Raw genomic sequence first — 16,126 nt, forward strand, 5'->3', positions numbered from 1 at the left:
AAAAACCAAAAGAAAAATGTCCAAACTGTTGCTCTCCTTCACGGTTCTCGAAATCTACTCCTATCCGTAACTGCTTTTCTCTCTCTTTCTTATTAAAACTTAACTGTTGGTTTCTTTCCCTTCTTTCTTCTTCCTTGAAATATCTTGCTCTCTTGTTCTTTCTTATTTTATTAACAATGACCTTGTCATCTGCTTCTACTTCTATTGATCTTCTCAATCCTCGATCGATACGTGTTAAACTTAGTGCTTCAAGCTATTTTACTTGGAAAGGTTTAGTTCTAACTTTTGTAAGAGGCTAGTTGTTATTGGGCACATTGATGGTTCATCAAAGCATCTAGTTGATGCTTCATTTGGTTTTGGACTAGATGAAAATGAGGGACAACACATTCACTTTCCCACACCAAAGTTTAGGACCTTATGTAGAGCTTTTGTCCTAGAAATGGAATAATAAACAATATGAATGTAATTGTATGCAGAATAAGTATAGATAACCAATGTAGTATAAATTGTAATATAATATAAATATTGAGTAATTATATAATGAAAATATTTAATAATACTCTATATTAAAAAATGCTTTACAGTATTGGATTGTACTAAGCTTCTTTTTATGGTACTGAGTACTTAAAATTATTAAGCATGCATTTGCATGTGTATGCATGGGCATTCACTAGGTGCTCCATATAAGGCAACTTCTGGCAATTGGGGCTCATCCGCTGCTGCTCTGAGTACTTGAGTTCTGTTTCTTATCACTTCTTTGGAAATTTCAATTCCAATGATGAGTTGATTGCAGGATGTTAATGGCTAAGCAATCCCTAGTTCCATTTTCTGTTAGTGAAGATAAAAGTTGCACTGTATGATACTGTTCATTTTGTTAGTTGAAACTTAGCGTAAGTTGGTTCACTTAGATTCGAATTCATTTTGTTGCTCTCTCTAAATCAAGATAGCATTATTATGTGTTGTTATTGATGTTTTTCTCTAGAAACGTGTATTTTTTGAAACATAAGTCTAGAAGTTTCTAATAACGTGTATTTTTTGAAGGGAAATGATATCATGTAACCATGCAATTATAATATAACGAAACCACACTTCTAGAAAACCATGTTTGTGATATTTATGACCTAAAATTTTGCACACACATTCTCTTCATCTCAATAATCAATCTCATAAAAAAAAAAATTCAATTTGCACCCTATAATAAAGTTATCCCAAAAGTTGGCAAAGAAAAAAAAATCCTTTCAAGGCCTAGATCAACGCATCTCACCAAAATGGATGGCCTATGTTAATTGGGTTAAAAAAACACTTTCTAGGTTGTGTTTTCAAAATTTTCTTTTTTGTGATTGTTCATAAGAATGAAAAGCGTGTTTGTATTAATATTTGGGTCAAACAAATGACCCTAGCATGGTTTTTGAAAATTGTTTCATTGTATTATCATACAACCGCTGCATGAAATCACTCCCCTTTTTTGAAAAATAAGTTTAGAAGTTTATGATATTTATATCATGTTTCATCAAATGGTTTAAAACTCACTTTGAGAAGTTCGGAATGATCCTCCATACTGATTTATGTGGTGATTATATGGCAAAGAAATTTGCAATTTTGGTCACAATAATGGTATTGTTCATCAATGCACTTGTCCCAGAACATAAGTATCGGAACTGTTATGCATTACTTCTACAATCACATGTCCTAAGTACTTTTTAGGGTTACAATTCCATCTATTTTTATGATTAATGATATCCCTTGTCTCTTACATTGTCTCCATTAAGCATCTGGTTGGAAGGAAACCAGGTTGCAGTTTTGTTTATGTTTCTTGGTGTTTGTGTTGTTTTGTGAACTTACTTGGATATAGACGTTTACGATCACATAATCGGAGGGTTATGTTTCTTGTTAGGGCAACACATCAAAAGGGTCATGGATGTTATGTCACATAATAAGAAACATTTATTATCCAGTCATGTGTTATTCTGTGAGGGAATGATCTACTATAATAAGTCTACATATGGCGTGCACAAACGAGGAGATGTCTGTGCAGATCTAGAGGAGAATGCAAACTCTAGTGGCCCTCTGCCTGTAACTAATTTTGTTAGGAATAGTGATGATTATCATCACATACCTTGTTTTACCATATTTATGTTGTTTGTCCTTGATGCTCCACTCATATTTTTGCTTCTCATGTTTGTTAGAGTTTTCAGTCTTCACTCTATTGTCCCTGTGCTTTTGTTGTTTCTTTTTCATTAGTTTGAGAGACCTCTTCCTAGAGGGAGGCATTGGTTTAAATCTTCTGACCACGAGCTATGTAGATGATTGATACTCTAGAGAAGAATGTTATGTGGGATCTTGTACTTCTTCTAGATGACAGGACTCAAATCTGGGTGAGTGGGTATAAATGAGTGTTCGTGAATTTACAGAGTCAAAACCTTGGCAGATGTGACTTCCAGTCAGTGTAAGTTATGTGATGTTACCCCTGATTGCAAACAAACAAAGCATCAATTCAAGGAAAAGAAGGAAATCTAGAAACAAAGCAAAAACAAGAAGGATGCCTTGCAAGGGTGTCGGAAATTTCTCTTTGCTTCAATTCAGAAACTGAATTCTAATAAACTGTATTCAAAATGCAAAACTAAAGAATTGACCCTCCCAAGAAAACCATAGTCCTAACCATTGTTAGATAAACCGGGCGATCTAACCGCTAACTGCCCGGTTAGATCTGGCCGGTTCCGGTTTTTGGCGGTTTTGGTGATTGACCGGTGTTTAAAAAAAAATTCAAAAAAAATGTATATAAATTCTAAAAAATAAGGAATTTGGTTTGTAATGCATTTTTTTTAATATTCTTTACATTATGGTAAAGATTAAAAATTATTTTTGTCATTAATACTCACTTTAATTCAAAAATTAATTCGTTAAAATCTATTTTTTTTATTAATTTTCAATTTCATTTGAATTTGTTTTTTTTTAATCGTTCTTTATATGTTTTTCATATTTTAGTAAATTTTTTTTTTGTATTTTTTTTAGTTTTCAGTAATTTTTTTGACCGCTCGAGACTTGCCTGATCAGAACGGTTGAATTGGCCGGTTTACCGGTTGGGACGGTTAAACCGTTTCCGGGCCCATCTCCGGTTAACCGTTTTGGTTTGATTTTGCGAACACTGGTCCTAACTGAATTCATACCATCGAAATAGGAACCATGAAATGCTAGGAAGGGAACACATTAATGCTAGCATTTGAGTCTCCTAAGGTTGGCTAGCTTCACCTCGGCTGTCATATGTCAAGAAGGGACAGCTAGGGTATTTTGTTCCTTGCTCGAAGTCTATCAAAAATTTGACGCACTTTGAGTAGAATCTAGCCGCTGTTGACACGAAATGCAGAAAACTCAAGTGCTTGCATTGTAGCCAAATCGTATGAGAAATGTCCTCTACAAAAATAGAAATAGACCAACTCACATTATGAACTAATGAATCAGGCTTGGGCGTGATCGGTTAGTTGTTGAGGATGGCAGCAATACATCCCAAGTTTGATATGTATAGCTGAACTACTAAAAAACAGAAAGGATAAGATCCACTAACAGAAGACTGCAATTTCCTGGTACATGTTGCATTTTTTCATGATTATGGCAAGATGGAGTGGGGTAGCTGCTCCGTTCAGACTCACCTCATCAAGACTTGCAATTATTTTTTAGGAAAAAGATTATCCGATTAATGATATCCAGGCACAAGGTTATGGCATGCGAAGTTTCAGGCCTCCTAATTTCACCAAGAAATCTATTTTCCTTGGGATTTCTTCTCAAAAATGGAATACTTAGGTTGTAGAAACTGGATTAGGTTTAGGAACTGCATCGGATAAGCATAAGCAATGTCCAGAGGTTAGCATTAATTACTTGATATGGCCAAAGGTTATTATTAATCTATTGACATGTGTTCCCATGATCAAACTAATAAAACTATGAAAATTCTTCTCTCAGTTGCTTGTTGTGAACTTCTATCAGTTAATTGTTGCTTGTGAATGGGATCTATATCAGATGGATGTTGTGGATACATTACTTCTATATCACATTCTTCATGAGGAGATTCTTTTACTTAGTGTAAACCCACATATTCAAACTTGCTATACTTTCGCCACCATGTAGGATGACTAGGATTCTCTTGGTTATGTTGATGGAACCTGAATTACTTATGATGATTGGATATATGTGATGCAAACTTGTGGTACACGACAACTGGGACCAGTGTTTCAAAAAGCACTTGGCGGTTGGGGGGGTTTAGGGCTCCCAGTGCCTAGGCGGGCTCCAAGGCGGGCGCCCAGTAGAAATTTTTTTTTTTGGGTTTTCTCTTTGTAAAATAGCCTCTAATAGGTTTTAGGTTTCAAATGAACGTAAAACCCACAATTTTGACCCTTTAGTATTAAAAAAATGACCCAAAAATACCCTCAAGGAGCCGCATTTCCGCCCTTGGGTGGGGTGCAGGCCCTGGGCAGCCGTCTAGGGGTTTCAGGCAGGCACCTAGGCGGGTGCCCAGGCGCTGGGCGGTCCGCTTTTTGAAACAGTGACTGGGACTTATGGAACACTTGTTCCTTGGTCTTCAGACTATCAAGTCTTCTTGGAGCATACTAGTTAAAATAAATCTGCAATGTGTTGTCTACATGTGCTTCATTTCTACCTACCTCGCTCATACTTAAGTTATGTGCTTGGAAATTATGAGGTAAATGATGATAGCACTAAATAAAAGGTTATTTATGCTCTAGAAGATTTCCATTGTTCACTTCTAATAAATAAGAATATCTCCATTGTTCTACTAAAAATATTTCTAATTATTTTTGCATTTAAACAGGCACAGTATTTCAAAAGCAAAGCGACAGTCTCGTATGCATCGTGAAAGTCGTGTGAAAAAGATTCAAGTAACAAATAAGAACACAACTGATTCTGGTTCTTCAAGAGAGGTAAATTTGGTAGTTTATTTTTGAGGACTATTCTGCGAAAGTAAATCAAATCCATTGTTGGCATGCTGGATAATTCATACTTCTACATAATGCCTGGCTAATGACTGATGAGTATGCATTTTTGAATCATCAAGAATATTCTGCTGCATATCCAATGCACGGCTTCGAATCTGATTGGTGGAGCCATTGTGTTCATTCCTTGTTTTTTTCAAATTCCTGTTTGCCAGACGTAGTCTATGTATTTGATTTCACAGCTTCATTCTATTGTTTCAGATTTTGGGGGAGATGTTACACTGTATACTACCTAGTAAAAATAATATAATGGAATGGTGCCGAACAATTGGAAGCTGTACCTTAATATTTTAGGTACACATTGTAATTGTCCTGCTTGTGCTGTGATCACCTCTTGAAAATGATTTCATGGTTTGTGTTAGTCCAAACAAAAAGAAAAGACTGCTGCCTGGTCTTCTATTAAACAACAGTAGGCAATTTGTTACTTTTTCTTTTCCAAAAATTTTGTTTTAATTTCTGGGGCCTTCTAAAATTTTCCTGGCGTACGGTCAATTAGAGGAACAGGTTCCAAGTGCTTGGTACTAAAAATCTTTTGGGATTAACAAGTAATTGTCTTATCCAGACTAATAAATAGGGTGCAGAAACGAAAGGGAAAACTTTTGAACATTTTAAAACCTATTCATTATGTTGAATGAAGGACATATACTATTTTATCTCTATAATACTTTGGGTGCACAATTTTATACACCTGTCCTTTTAGCCATTTTCTGAGAATACATTATTTCTAGAATGTAAACCGTAGATATGTGTAAAATGCTTTCCTAATTTGTTTTTCTTTTCAATTTTACAGCACAAAATTTTAGTTTGTTGGAAATTATTGAGACTATCAAATCAATTAAATTATTTGCTGCCTATGAACAAAATGTCCATCAAACAGCGCAACTTATTGCATCTTTTTAGTATCATTTCCTCTAAAGTCTTCCTCTAAGAGCACTCTGCATATTGTTCCTGATTCTTACATGTAGCTAGGGTAGCTTTGCAATATGCAGGAATTATTCGCCACTTGAAACTTTTTTTGTCATGTATTCAGGTGCATATCTGTTTAATGTGTTGTGATTGGCTCAAAAATTATTTGCCAGTGTCAAAAGCTGCGAAGTTTAACATGCTTGTTTTTGTCATTCCTTTGGGCCTTTATTAGTCTTTAAGACTTTAACTTTATGACCATATTGTTTTGTCGTCCTTTATCATTCCATGTGAGCATTCTTCTATGGTTACTTATTCTTTGTCACAGTGCACTTTTGCAATTTATTGGTCGCAAAACTTAATTGTAGTCTACAGTGTCAAAATCTGCTGCTAAACTTTCTTGTCCAAATTGATATGTCTATGTCATTTGATTTTGGTTGCCAAATGCATTACGTTTCTCATTTCATATCTATGCTAAGGTGTCTTCCTAAAAATTCATAGATATATTTTTCTTTGTAGAAGGTCCAAGAACTGGTGTTGCTGTAGGTAAAGTTTTGTTTTTTTGTATTTTTTTTGTTGAAGTTTAACTTCGGACTTGGTGAGAGTGGAACTCTAGATGTCACATTATGGCTCCACCCTAACCACCTTTATGGAGAGCCTGTTCTTAGGCATAATTAGATGATCTCTTTGATGCATGGTGCAGTTAATGAGCTAAATGTAATAAATTTCGACTTAGACCTGAATGTCTTATCAAATCTTTTGCGGCAAGAAAAAGAGAAGAGAATGGGAGAGAGGATATTAGAAGAAGAGAAAGAAGAAAGATGTGGGAGACAAGTGGGGCAAAATGTGTTGATTGGTCTATCGTAGATTCGTATTAAACTATTTACACTTATATATCATTGACATAAAAGAAAGTGCAAGCAATATCCTTATTTAATAATGAATCACAGTTAGGAATGTGCTCAAGGCTAGATGTTTAGGGTGGTGGAGTGCCACATCTTGATATCTTTAGTTCCATTCCTACCGCAAAAAGGGGACCCCTTCTTCGCTGAATAACCCTCATTCCCACAAAGAAAAGCACTTCCTCTGAATAACCCTCACTCCCACAAAGAAAAACCCTTCCTCGCTGAATAATTCTCATCCTCACAAAGAAGAAAACAAAGGATCCCGATTATGCTCCTAATTAGATATTGCACTTTTAATACTCCCGTCAAGTTGGAGTATTAGTATCAATAATACCCAACTCGGCAATTATATCTTGTAGTCTATCGCCAACTTCCTTTGTGAAGATATCTGTAAATTTATCTCTTGATTCCACATGAGGGATACAAATAATTCTAGGTGCTACCTTCTCCTTAGTGAAGTTGCAATCCACTTCAATATGCCTTGTTCTTTCATGAAACATGGGCTTCTTAGAAATGTGAATGACCTCTTTACTATCACAACAATAGTCATGGGTAACTGAACTTCAACACCCAGATCATAATATGGTCTTAACCCCCATAATTTCACAAGTACGATTCCATTTCCTTATACTCTACTTCGACACTTGATTTGTCCACTACATTCTGTATTTTACACTTCCAGCAAACCAAATTACCACCTATAAAAGCATAGTAACTTGTAATCGACCTTCTATCAGTCTGGCACCTTGACCAAACAGCATCAGTGTACATTGCAACATCCATATGATCTTGATCAGCCAAATACTCCATCTCTCAACTCTGCAAATGAAATTCTGGTCCTACCTGTTCATATAATTTGATAGAATGGGGCATATAATCATTGGCTTTTGATCAAATAGGCCCATATAGAGGGTACTTGAAGATGATGGGGTCCGATTTGGTGGTGCGGTTGGGAATCCAGAGAGTGCCTTAATGGAGCTGGACATAGCTACTAGGGGTGATGAGTTTTATTCTTATATGGGGGTTTTGCAAGGGGTAATGGAGAATCAAGGAGGCGATGAGAGAGACCCATCTTCTCTGAGGAATCCATGCCATTATCAACCCTTTTTTGTCACCTCTCTTCCTTTAATAGCATGTGCTTGAGAGAGAAACTTGTGTGTGGGTAAACGAGGCTTCCCCTGCCCTGGTTTTAGTCCCGGAACAATGTAAAAGTATTTATACCATCCAAATATTTTGGATGGTGAAGGAGGTTGCAGCCCTATCCATTGTGATAGGGCTGCAGACTTATCAAATCAATTTGACTCAAGTATAGTAGCATATAGTGTAGCATGGCAAAGTATAGTATATAGCATGTTATATAATATTGTATAACAATGTGGTATATTTTAGTATTGTGTACTAATATACTGGTAAAGTACTCTTAGGGGCCTTGATTTATAAACATATGGAGTTTGGTCCTGTATAATTAGTTTGGTCCTGTATAATTTATCATTCAACCCCTAGTAAGTTTGATCGAGCTCCCCTACATATTGGGATGGAGATCACTAGATTTCAGGGTGTATGGACGGCGATCCTTACCATGGGGAGCTGTCTACTTGTCACGATCCTATGGGTCCCAATCTAACATCTGATTCGATCCCATTTCTGGTAACTATGGTCGATTAATGCAGTCATTATCCGAGGATCATAACTGTTCACTTGTGTGCTATCATGATGCTTTAAGTTGCAATTCGAAGATCTCTCTGTTATCTACAAACGCTGTTTCTAGAGATTTTTCATAAATTTGTTGTTTTGGGCCTCAAATCTTAGTCTAAAGTGCATGCCTGAAAATAGTTGCAAATTTTAGGATTACTTAAGAGTATTTTTGGTATTTATTAATTATTAGTGTTTTAGAGTCTTAAATTATTTACTTGGGGTTTCGTATGCTTATAAATAGACTATTATGTGTCCATTTTGTTGGGGGGATGGGGAAATTTTATTGAAATTGTAATAAAACTTTTGAGTTCTAGAGTTGTGATGCTTGATTAATGGTTTTTGCGCTCTCCCTCTTTTGAGATTTTTCTTGCATTCTTTGATTCTCGTTGCATCATCTAATTAGTAAAGGTTTACAGAGAATATTGGAGTGGCCATTATAGTCAGAACAACCCTTGACCACTACAAGATCATATGACAGTTTTTCATGATCTCCGTGCATGATTTAGTCTCTTGGAAAGCGTTTCATAGGGGCATTATAGCCATCACAATCCTTGCCTGTAATAACAATGGAACACTCTTTCTTCGAAACCATGCTCACATCCATAACTAAGCTGAAAACGGTACATTTTTACTGAACAGGGTTGGAATATTATTAGAAAATATAGATTCCTAGGGGTACTCTGGAAATACTTTTGATCTTAGGATGTAATTTCTTCCCCATGTGAAGGGGATTTGCAAAAGGTCCATTAGGGAAAGTTTAGGTTTCTAAAGAAATCAAACGGGTAATATAAAATAGAGGGTCTGGAAAGTGATATTTTTTATTGCCTAAGATAAGGTACATTTATGGGGCCCGAGAATGGGATATCATTATATAACCTGATAGAAACCTTATTTGGTGTTCCTTAGATGTTCCAAAAAGAGAAGCTCAATAGAGATGAAACCTATGATTTTGGGAGCAATGGAAAATGATGTTTTTTCTACAAGAAGGAAGACCTAGGGTTCTAGTGAACAACATAATCCAAGAGGATGTTAGTGGTGTAATTTAGAGAATAAGACAGGCTGTGGAAGAGAGTTACATTGAGGAAAGGTGCTAATTTTCATAGTGGTGTACTGTTATTTTCTATGAAGTGCAGTGTTTCATAAAGCGCTAGGCGGCACCTAGGCGGTCGGGGGTCCAGGCCGCCTAGCGCCTAGGCGGGCTCCTAGAACTTGGGTGGCACAGTAGAGCTTTTTTTTTTTTTCTCTCTCTCTAAAATAGTCTCTAATGGGTTTTAGGTTTCAAATGAACCTAAAATCCACAATTTTGTACCTTTAGTATTAAAACAATTACTCAAAAATAGCCTCAACAAGGGCCATTTCCGCCCCTGGGCAAGGCGCAGGCCCTAGGCGGCGCCTTGGCAGCCACCTAGGCGGGCGGCCAGGGATATCCGCTTTTTTTGAGCACCTAGGCCTGAGCGATGCGCCCAGGCCCCCAGAACCGCCTCGGCAGCCGCCCAGGCGCCGGGCCGTCCGCTTTTTGAAACACTGATGAAGTGCAATAAATTTGGCAACTTCTGTATGGGTATTCTGGTTTAAATGAAACTCTGAAATTAAAAACCCAAGTTCTAAACAAAACTGGGATCCTTTATGGACCTATTGTGTTCTACCACATGATGTTCCATATTTCGACAGAGTGCAGGGGCTGTTTGTTTACCAAGTACTCAGCTTTCTCTTTGAGATATCCAATTTGTTCTACTGAGTTTGATTACGTTATGGAAAACTGACTACCGATTATTCTCCCTTTGATAAAAGTACAATCAATCTCAATATTCTTTATTTTGACATGAAACATGTGATTGGGATTTCTAAAGTATCAATTTTTTCTCCATGAACTGGGATGGTTGTGGTAATTTGCTTCTTTAGTTTTGCTTTAGCTCTCTACTTGGGCATATTGTCTTGTTTCATGCTGTGCCAAGCAAAGAGTAAGCACCCATGAATGTATTGGTGATCAATTGTGGTTTTGGAGAGGACATCATAACTTCTCAAGTTTGATGTGGTCGAACATGCATAATAATCAAAAGTGCTTGATTACTAATGCATCATTAGTAATCTCGTGTCTGATGATAATTTAGTAGAGGATTCTTCTATTAAACACTCATATACAGTGGTATTGAAAAGATGGTCTCCATCCTCTTTATACTCGACATTCAACTATCCTAGTATTGGTCAGACGAGCCTATAAATGATCTGCACGTACCTCTGCTGGTAACTTAAATACTTACATCATGCGTGGCCTTACACTTGATGCACAGTGGGCAATGGAACAAACCATCTTGGGAACCACTTTTGGATTTATGGTTTCAATGTGCATGGGTGGGTTCACTCCCACCTTTCAACTGGAAGGCACTTGATGTTGCACCCTTAGCTTGTGGTTTTGAAGCCGGCTAACCTGCCGAAAAAGAAAATTCATCGCTTTCCCTTGAGGATTTTATGATGTTGGCTTGATACTGCTATTTTAGTGTGCTTTGGAATTTGCTTTTCAAATTCCTCGCAAGAAGCAATGTAATTGCCCTCTAGTGGAGTTGTCCTCTATTTTCGTGAAAAGCAATGTATCAAGTGTGTTTATCTTGGGTTGTTTCCAGTTATTTAGCGAGTATTTTTGCTAACGAGATGGATATGAAGCTGGTGAATGTTACCTCATTTTGCACACCTATTGTTGCCCCATAGATTTCCCAAGCTTGTCTTGTAATCGTATATTACACACTTGGATGTCAACTGTTCTACATATACATCCCATGTCACGTTTAACCATTTTTTTTGCATTTCAATCAATTATCAATTAAATGATTATTCTACTCCAAGCTTGAATGCTGTATGGGCAGATTTGATTGCATAAGATGAATGGAAATTATATAGAAATGGAGATGACTACGAAAGCCCTAGACAACATGTTATTCTTGTGTATAGCTGATAATGTGCCCTAGCCAACCCATGGACTTTTGGGCCATGTCCAGGCCACATATGAAGGCTCTCGGGCCAGGGCCAGGTCCAGTCCTGTAAGGCCTGGAATATTTTCAGACCGTGCTTGGCCAGACCTGACCCAGGCTAGGCCTAGATCCGCCCCAAGCTAGGCCATTCCGGTCCCAGAATTTTTTAAGTACTTAAATACTATATTGGATATATACTTTTTAACTTATGGGTGTGGTTAGTGTAAGTTGTCAACCTTAAACAATCCAAGCAAGGCACAACTTCAAAGTTCGTCGAAAGATGTAATTTTGGTTCAGAAATTTCAATGATGACCTGAAAAATCTATTTCACATTTAATTATAAAACTTAAAACTCAAAAAATGTTATAGATTAAGCAGATCTACAAATAGATGAAAATCTTCTACATCCTGTATTGCAAGATATACCCTTTTTTTGGGACTTTACTTTTTTTTATCTACATCTATATATCTCGAGGTTAAGATGATCAATTAGAGGGAACAACCTTTTTTCCTATTTTTGAGGTGTGTGTGTGTGTGTGCGTGTATATATAGGGAAGACTGATGTTAACCCACTAGCTCACTACTACATATGAGCCCAATGGCCCAATGGCTCAGATTGAATTCTAAGTTTTGCATTTCTGTCATGTATTCTAGAATATACCCAGGCCTGGCCCTAATCTTTTGGGGTGGGCAGGGTTTAAGCCTCCATCCTTTGATGTTAGGCCTGACTGGGTCCTGACCAGCACATGTTTGGGCAGGTGAGGTCTGGCCTGGCCTGTCAACAGCCTTGTACTTGTTCAAGCTTATACTTAGTCATATGCATATCTGAATTTGGAGACATGTATCTCTCCTGCGATCCTCATTTTCCTAGACATGTCTATTCCATTTTGCATCAAAATGGTTTACATATTTCTGGCAAAATTTTTTTATGCAATTATCAATGAAGATGGAAGGAAAGAAGCCTACACAATGAGGAAATTTTGTGAGGGGAGCATCGGTAGTCTATTTAAATTTCATTCCATTCTTTGCATGTTCAATTTACATGATTCTCTTTCTTAGTTCTTAAAGGTCCGAATTCTTTGCCAGGACAAGGAGAAGAGTGCAGAGCCAAGTCTTAACCATGAGACAGGGAGTAGCACAGGAAGCACTTCCTCTATTGTGGTGCCCAGTACGCGTGATAACACCCCACCATCCCTATCTCCAATTGCTCTATCTCATCATAAAAGACCCGTGAGTACAGAGGCCCATCCACGGGCCTTTAGAAACATAAAAAACATGCCTCCTTCCTCTTCCACTGCTTTGGTCATGAATAATGCTGCCACTGGCATTGGTGGCAACATGGTTAGGTCTGTGTCCACATCCAACTTGAACACGACTGCAACTGGCAGCAACATGTTTAAGTCTGCCTCTACAACCAACTTCCGTCCATTGGAAGGCAATAAACTTTATTCCTTGAATGAGAAATGAGAAATAGACTACTAAAGAATTTGAGACTTTTGCAGATGCACTATAAATTTAGTGTTTGTCAGATTGAGATTGTTGAGTTCACAGGAGGTTTTTATTTGCTTGTTTTCCTAATAAAATATGGAATATAGTTCTTTTGTATTTCACTTTCCAGTATAGGAAAGGAAAGCAAAGGAAATGAAAAAAGCAAGAGTCTGTAATGCTTAGTGCTTGGAGATTGGCGTTCACTAGTTTTGGATTTGCTCCACCAGTAGGCATGCTGCTTTGGTGTTTGGCTCTTTCTTGGGAGAGGCCCTCAAATGTTGTGTGTGCATGCTCCATTGAAAACTGGGACTTATCAGAAAAGACCGTCAAGCATTTTTTCTTTTTTTTGCCTTGATTTGCTTGCATATGTGTGTGTGTGTGTGAGAGAGAGAGAGAGAGAGAGAGAGAGAGAGTCTTTGGGGCACATCTCCGGGAAAGAGTCTTTGGGGGTTGCTTTGATGGAAAAACCCATTTGTTGTTGGTGAGGCCATTTGAATTTCATTTTCTTTTTGTTTGTTTGGTCCCTTTTGAGTTTCAATTGGTTATTTTCTGTGACCATGTCCTCTCTTGGTATATGATTTGTTAAGCTGTTTCATGCATTACAAGCAAGTTATTGCAGTGCAGAGTGGTAATTCTTAATGATAAAAACAGAGTGGTAATTACATTCTTGATACTTGGAAACTTTTAAGCAACTTTCCATTGAGAATTTAACTTTGTAGGTATAGTTGGCAGCACAACTTTGATGAGATTGTTGGTCAATGAAGTTATGTCCCTTGAAGTGCAAAATGGCGAAGTGACCAGGTGTGAATAATTCATAAATTATTTAAAGGGTTCAAGAGAATGAAACATGTACATTAGCAAGCAAGGATCGATTGCCAACATCTCTAACCAACAAAAAAGCAAAACCTAATTGATTGTGAAATGTTAAAGAACTGAACAAAAACATCTCGTTAGAAGCCTATGCAATCAATGCACATCTATGTATTTTGAGTATTCAAGGTGTCGTTACACTTGATATACAAATTCAAAGCATCAGCATCCAAAAGTATATCGTGGGATAAAAGCATACTTGATCACAGCAGAGAAAACTCCACTTGTTGTCTTGCTTGAAGATCAGGAACCCATTCTCAGCCTGCTAGCCAGTTGACTCAGTTACTCTACTACGGTGACTTTGGTTTTGCTAATTGTTGTAATAAATGTTAACTAGTATGTCAAAAGACTCAAATCTAATTGGGAAGGTTTACACGGTTACTAAGCTACAAATGGGCAATGTAAAATCAAGGATGTAAGTAATTAAATGATCAATGCCATGTAGCTCGAGAAAAATGCAATTAAAAAAAAAAAGTAGTACAAAATGGGTGCCCAGGTATAAATGTCGAAATAAAAGACGTGGTGAAATCCCCTAAATGACCCTATGACTCGACGTCCTAAGCGAAAATCCAAAAGGATGCTCAAGGACCAAAGTAAAAGACGTGGTGAAAGCCATAAATGACCCTATGACAAATCCGAAAGGATGCTTATGGGCCAAAAGGTGATGCCCAAAGCTTAAACACGTCATGGGGTCAGGCTCAAGATCTCTCTCAAGTTTCCGAAGGACCTTGGCCATCCAAACTTCGAAAGGGTGTGGTTGAGGAACAATGAAATTAGAAACCTAAAAGAAATCCCAAACAGTAGGGCAGTCCTGCATTCTCCAAGACATGGTTTGACGGCCTCGAGGGACTTTTCCTTGGATGGTGGCATGCTAGCATCCAAGGATGAGGGAACACTTGATGATTTCTAGGCCCAAAAGTCCAGGATTAACTTAGCTCACAAGGATTAGTTAATAAAACTCATAGCCTTAAAGCAAAGTATTGGGCACAAATTGTTTTCTCAAATTTAACTTGTAGGAGTTAAACTGTAAGACATGTCTTTTAAAAATACATTTCAAAAATCTTTCAAAAGGGTTTTTTTCCAACAAAATTTTCAAAATTTTCAACTTTCAAAATTAACCAAAATTTTCAAGAAATGTTAAATGCTCGCATGAGCCTAAACTAATGACCAAAATCTTTATTTTTTTTTGTTGAAAGTTTTATTTTAAAATTTCCCAAAAGGCCTTCGAATTTTCTTTTGAAATTTTATTTTTCAAAATTATCAAAATAAACCTTATGACGGCAAGGACCTTTTAATTTTATTAGTGCATGATGTTAAACTGGTTAGAGAGCTCCATAATTATATGAGCTTAAACTGACGACTAAGTCATTTTTTAAGGATCTCACATTCTTCAAAATTTCTCTACTTCTCAATTTGCATTTCTCAATTTTCAAACCCCAAATATAGGACTAATCCCGATTTGGATACTTTCAAAACTGTGTCTGTCATTTTGAAAATTTTAAATTTTTTGTTTTAAATCATAACCTAGTACTAATATTTGTTTCTAAAACCTCTACCTATTTTCAAAACTCTCTATAATAAATTTGAAAATGAAATGCCTTATCCAGAGAATCAAATCAGGAGTACATTAAGGAAGATAAAACTTATGAAATTCCCTTCAAAACCCCTAAGCATCATTCAACCTTCTTAAACCTTTCCAGAAAATTTGGAAGTTTTCATAGATCTTCCAAGAAATCATTACGAAATAAAAAATAAAGTCCCTGAAACCTTCAATCCTTTGAGCCCTTAGAAAGCCTTGGGTGCAAAGGCAATGGAAATTTGAGATAAACCTACATTTGAATACATTTCATTTCATTCAGATTGTAAAACCTAAAATCAGTGGCAAGGTGGAAGCCAAGTAGTAATCCTGATATATCTACTTGTAAAAGCATTTTGAGAATGCTCAGTTTGTCAAAACCCTAGGATGAAAATTCCCGAGGTAACTGAGAGAGGATGGCAGTTGGTGTGCCCACGGACGGTGGGACCACCATCCTCTGACCATTTGGTTTTAGGCCTTTAAGATTTTATGAGCTCGCAATGTCTATTTTTTTGTTGTTTTTCTCTTCCTTGAAAGATGGAGAGTGCTAAAGAGGGGCAATTGCAAACACCCATCTGAATTTAATTTTATTTTTGAATTCTAAACCTTGGAGGATACTTTCACAGTACACCATAGAATACATTGAACCATAATCCATGCCCAGACCGTAGTCAGCCTTAAGAATATTTCCTGAATGTGTCATAAATCCCATTTTAGGAT

The 16,126-nt window shown here is 37.0% G+C and overlaps 1 protein-coding gene across 1 annotated transcript in view; it reads left to right on the forward strand.

Moving 5' to 3' along the window:
• The window catches only part of LOC18446281 (putative serine/threonine-protein kinase At1g54610), a 44,852-nt gene extending 31,852 nt beyond the window's left edge, over positions 1–13,000 (forward strand). The window contains exons 6-7 of the mRNA XM_011629546.3: positions 4,823–4,931; positions 12,559–13,000. Of these exons, the coding sequence (XP_011627848.2) occupies positions 4,823–4,931; positions 12,559–12,939 (490 nt within the window). The 3' untranslated portion in view covers positions 12,940–13,000. The remainder of the gene's footprint in view (positions 1–4,822; positions 4,932–12,558) is intronic.
• Positions 13,001–16,126: the final 3,126 nt, after the last annotated feature.

The sequence above is a fragment of the Amborella trichopoda genome, chromosome 13, assembly GCF_054954075.1.
Source record: "Amborella trichopoda isolate Santa Cruz 75 chromosome 13, AtrichopodaSantaCruz75HAP2 v2.0, whole genome shotgun sequence".
NCBI classification, from domain to species: Eukaryota; Viridiplantae; Streptophyta; class Magnoliopsida; order Amborellales; family Amborellaceae; genus Amborella; species Amborella trichopoda.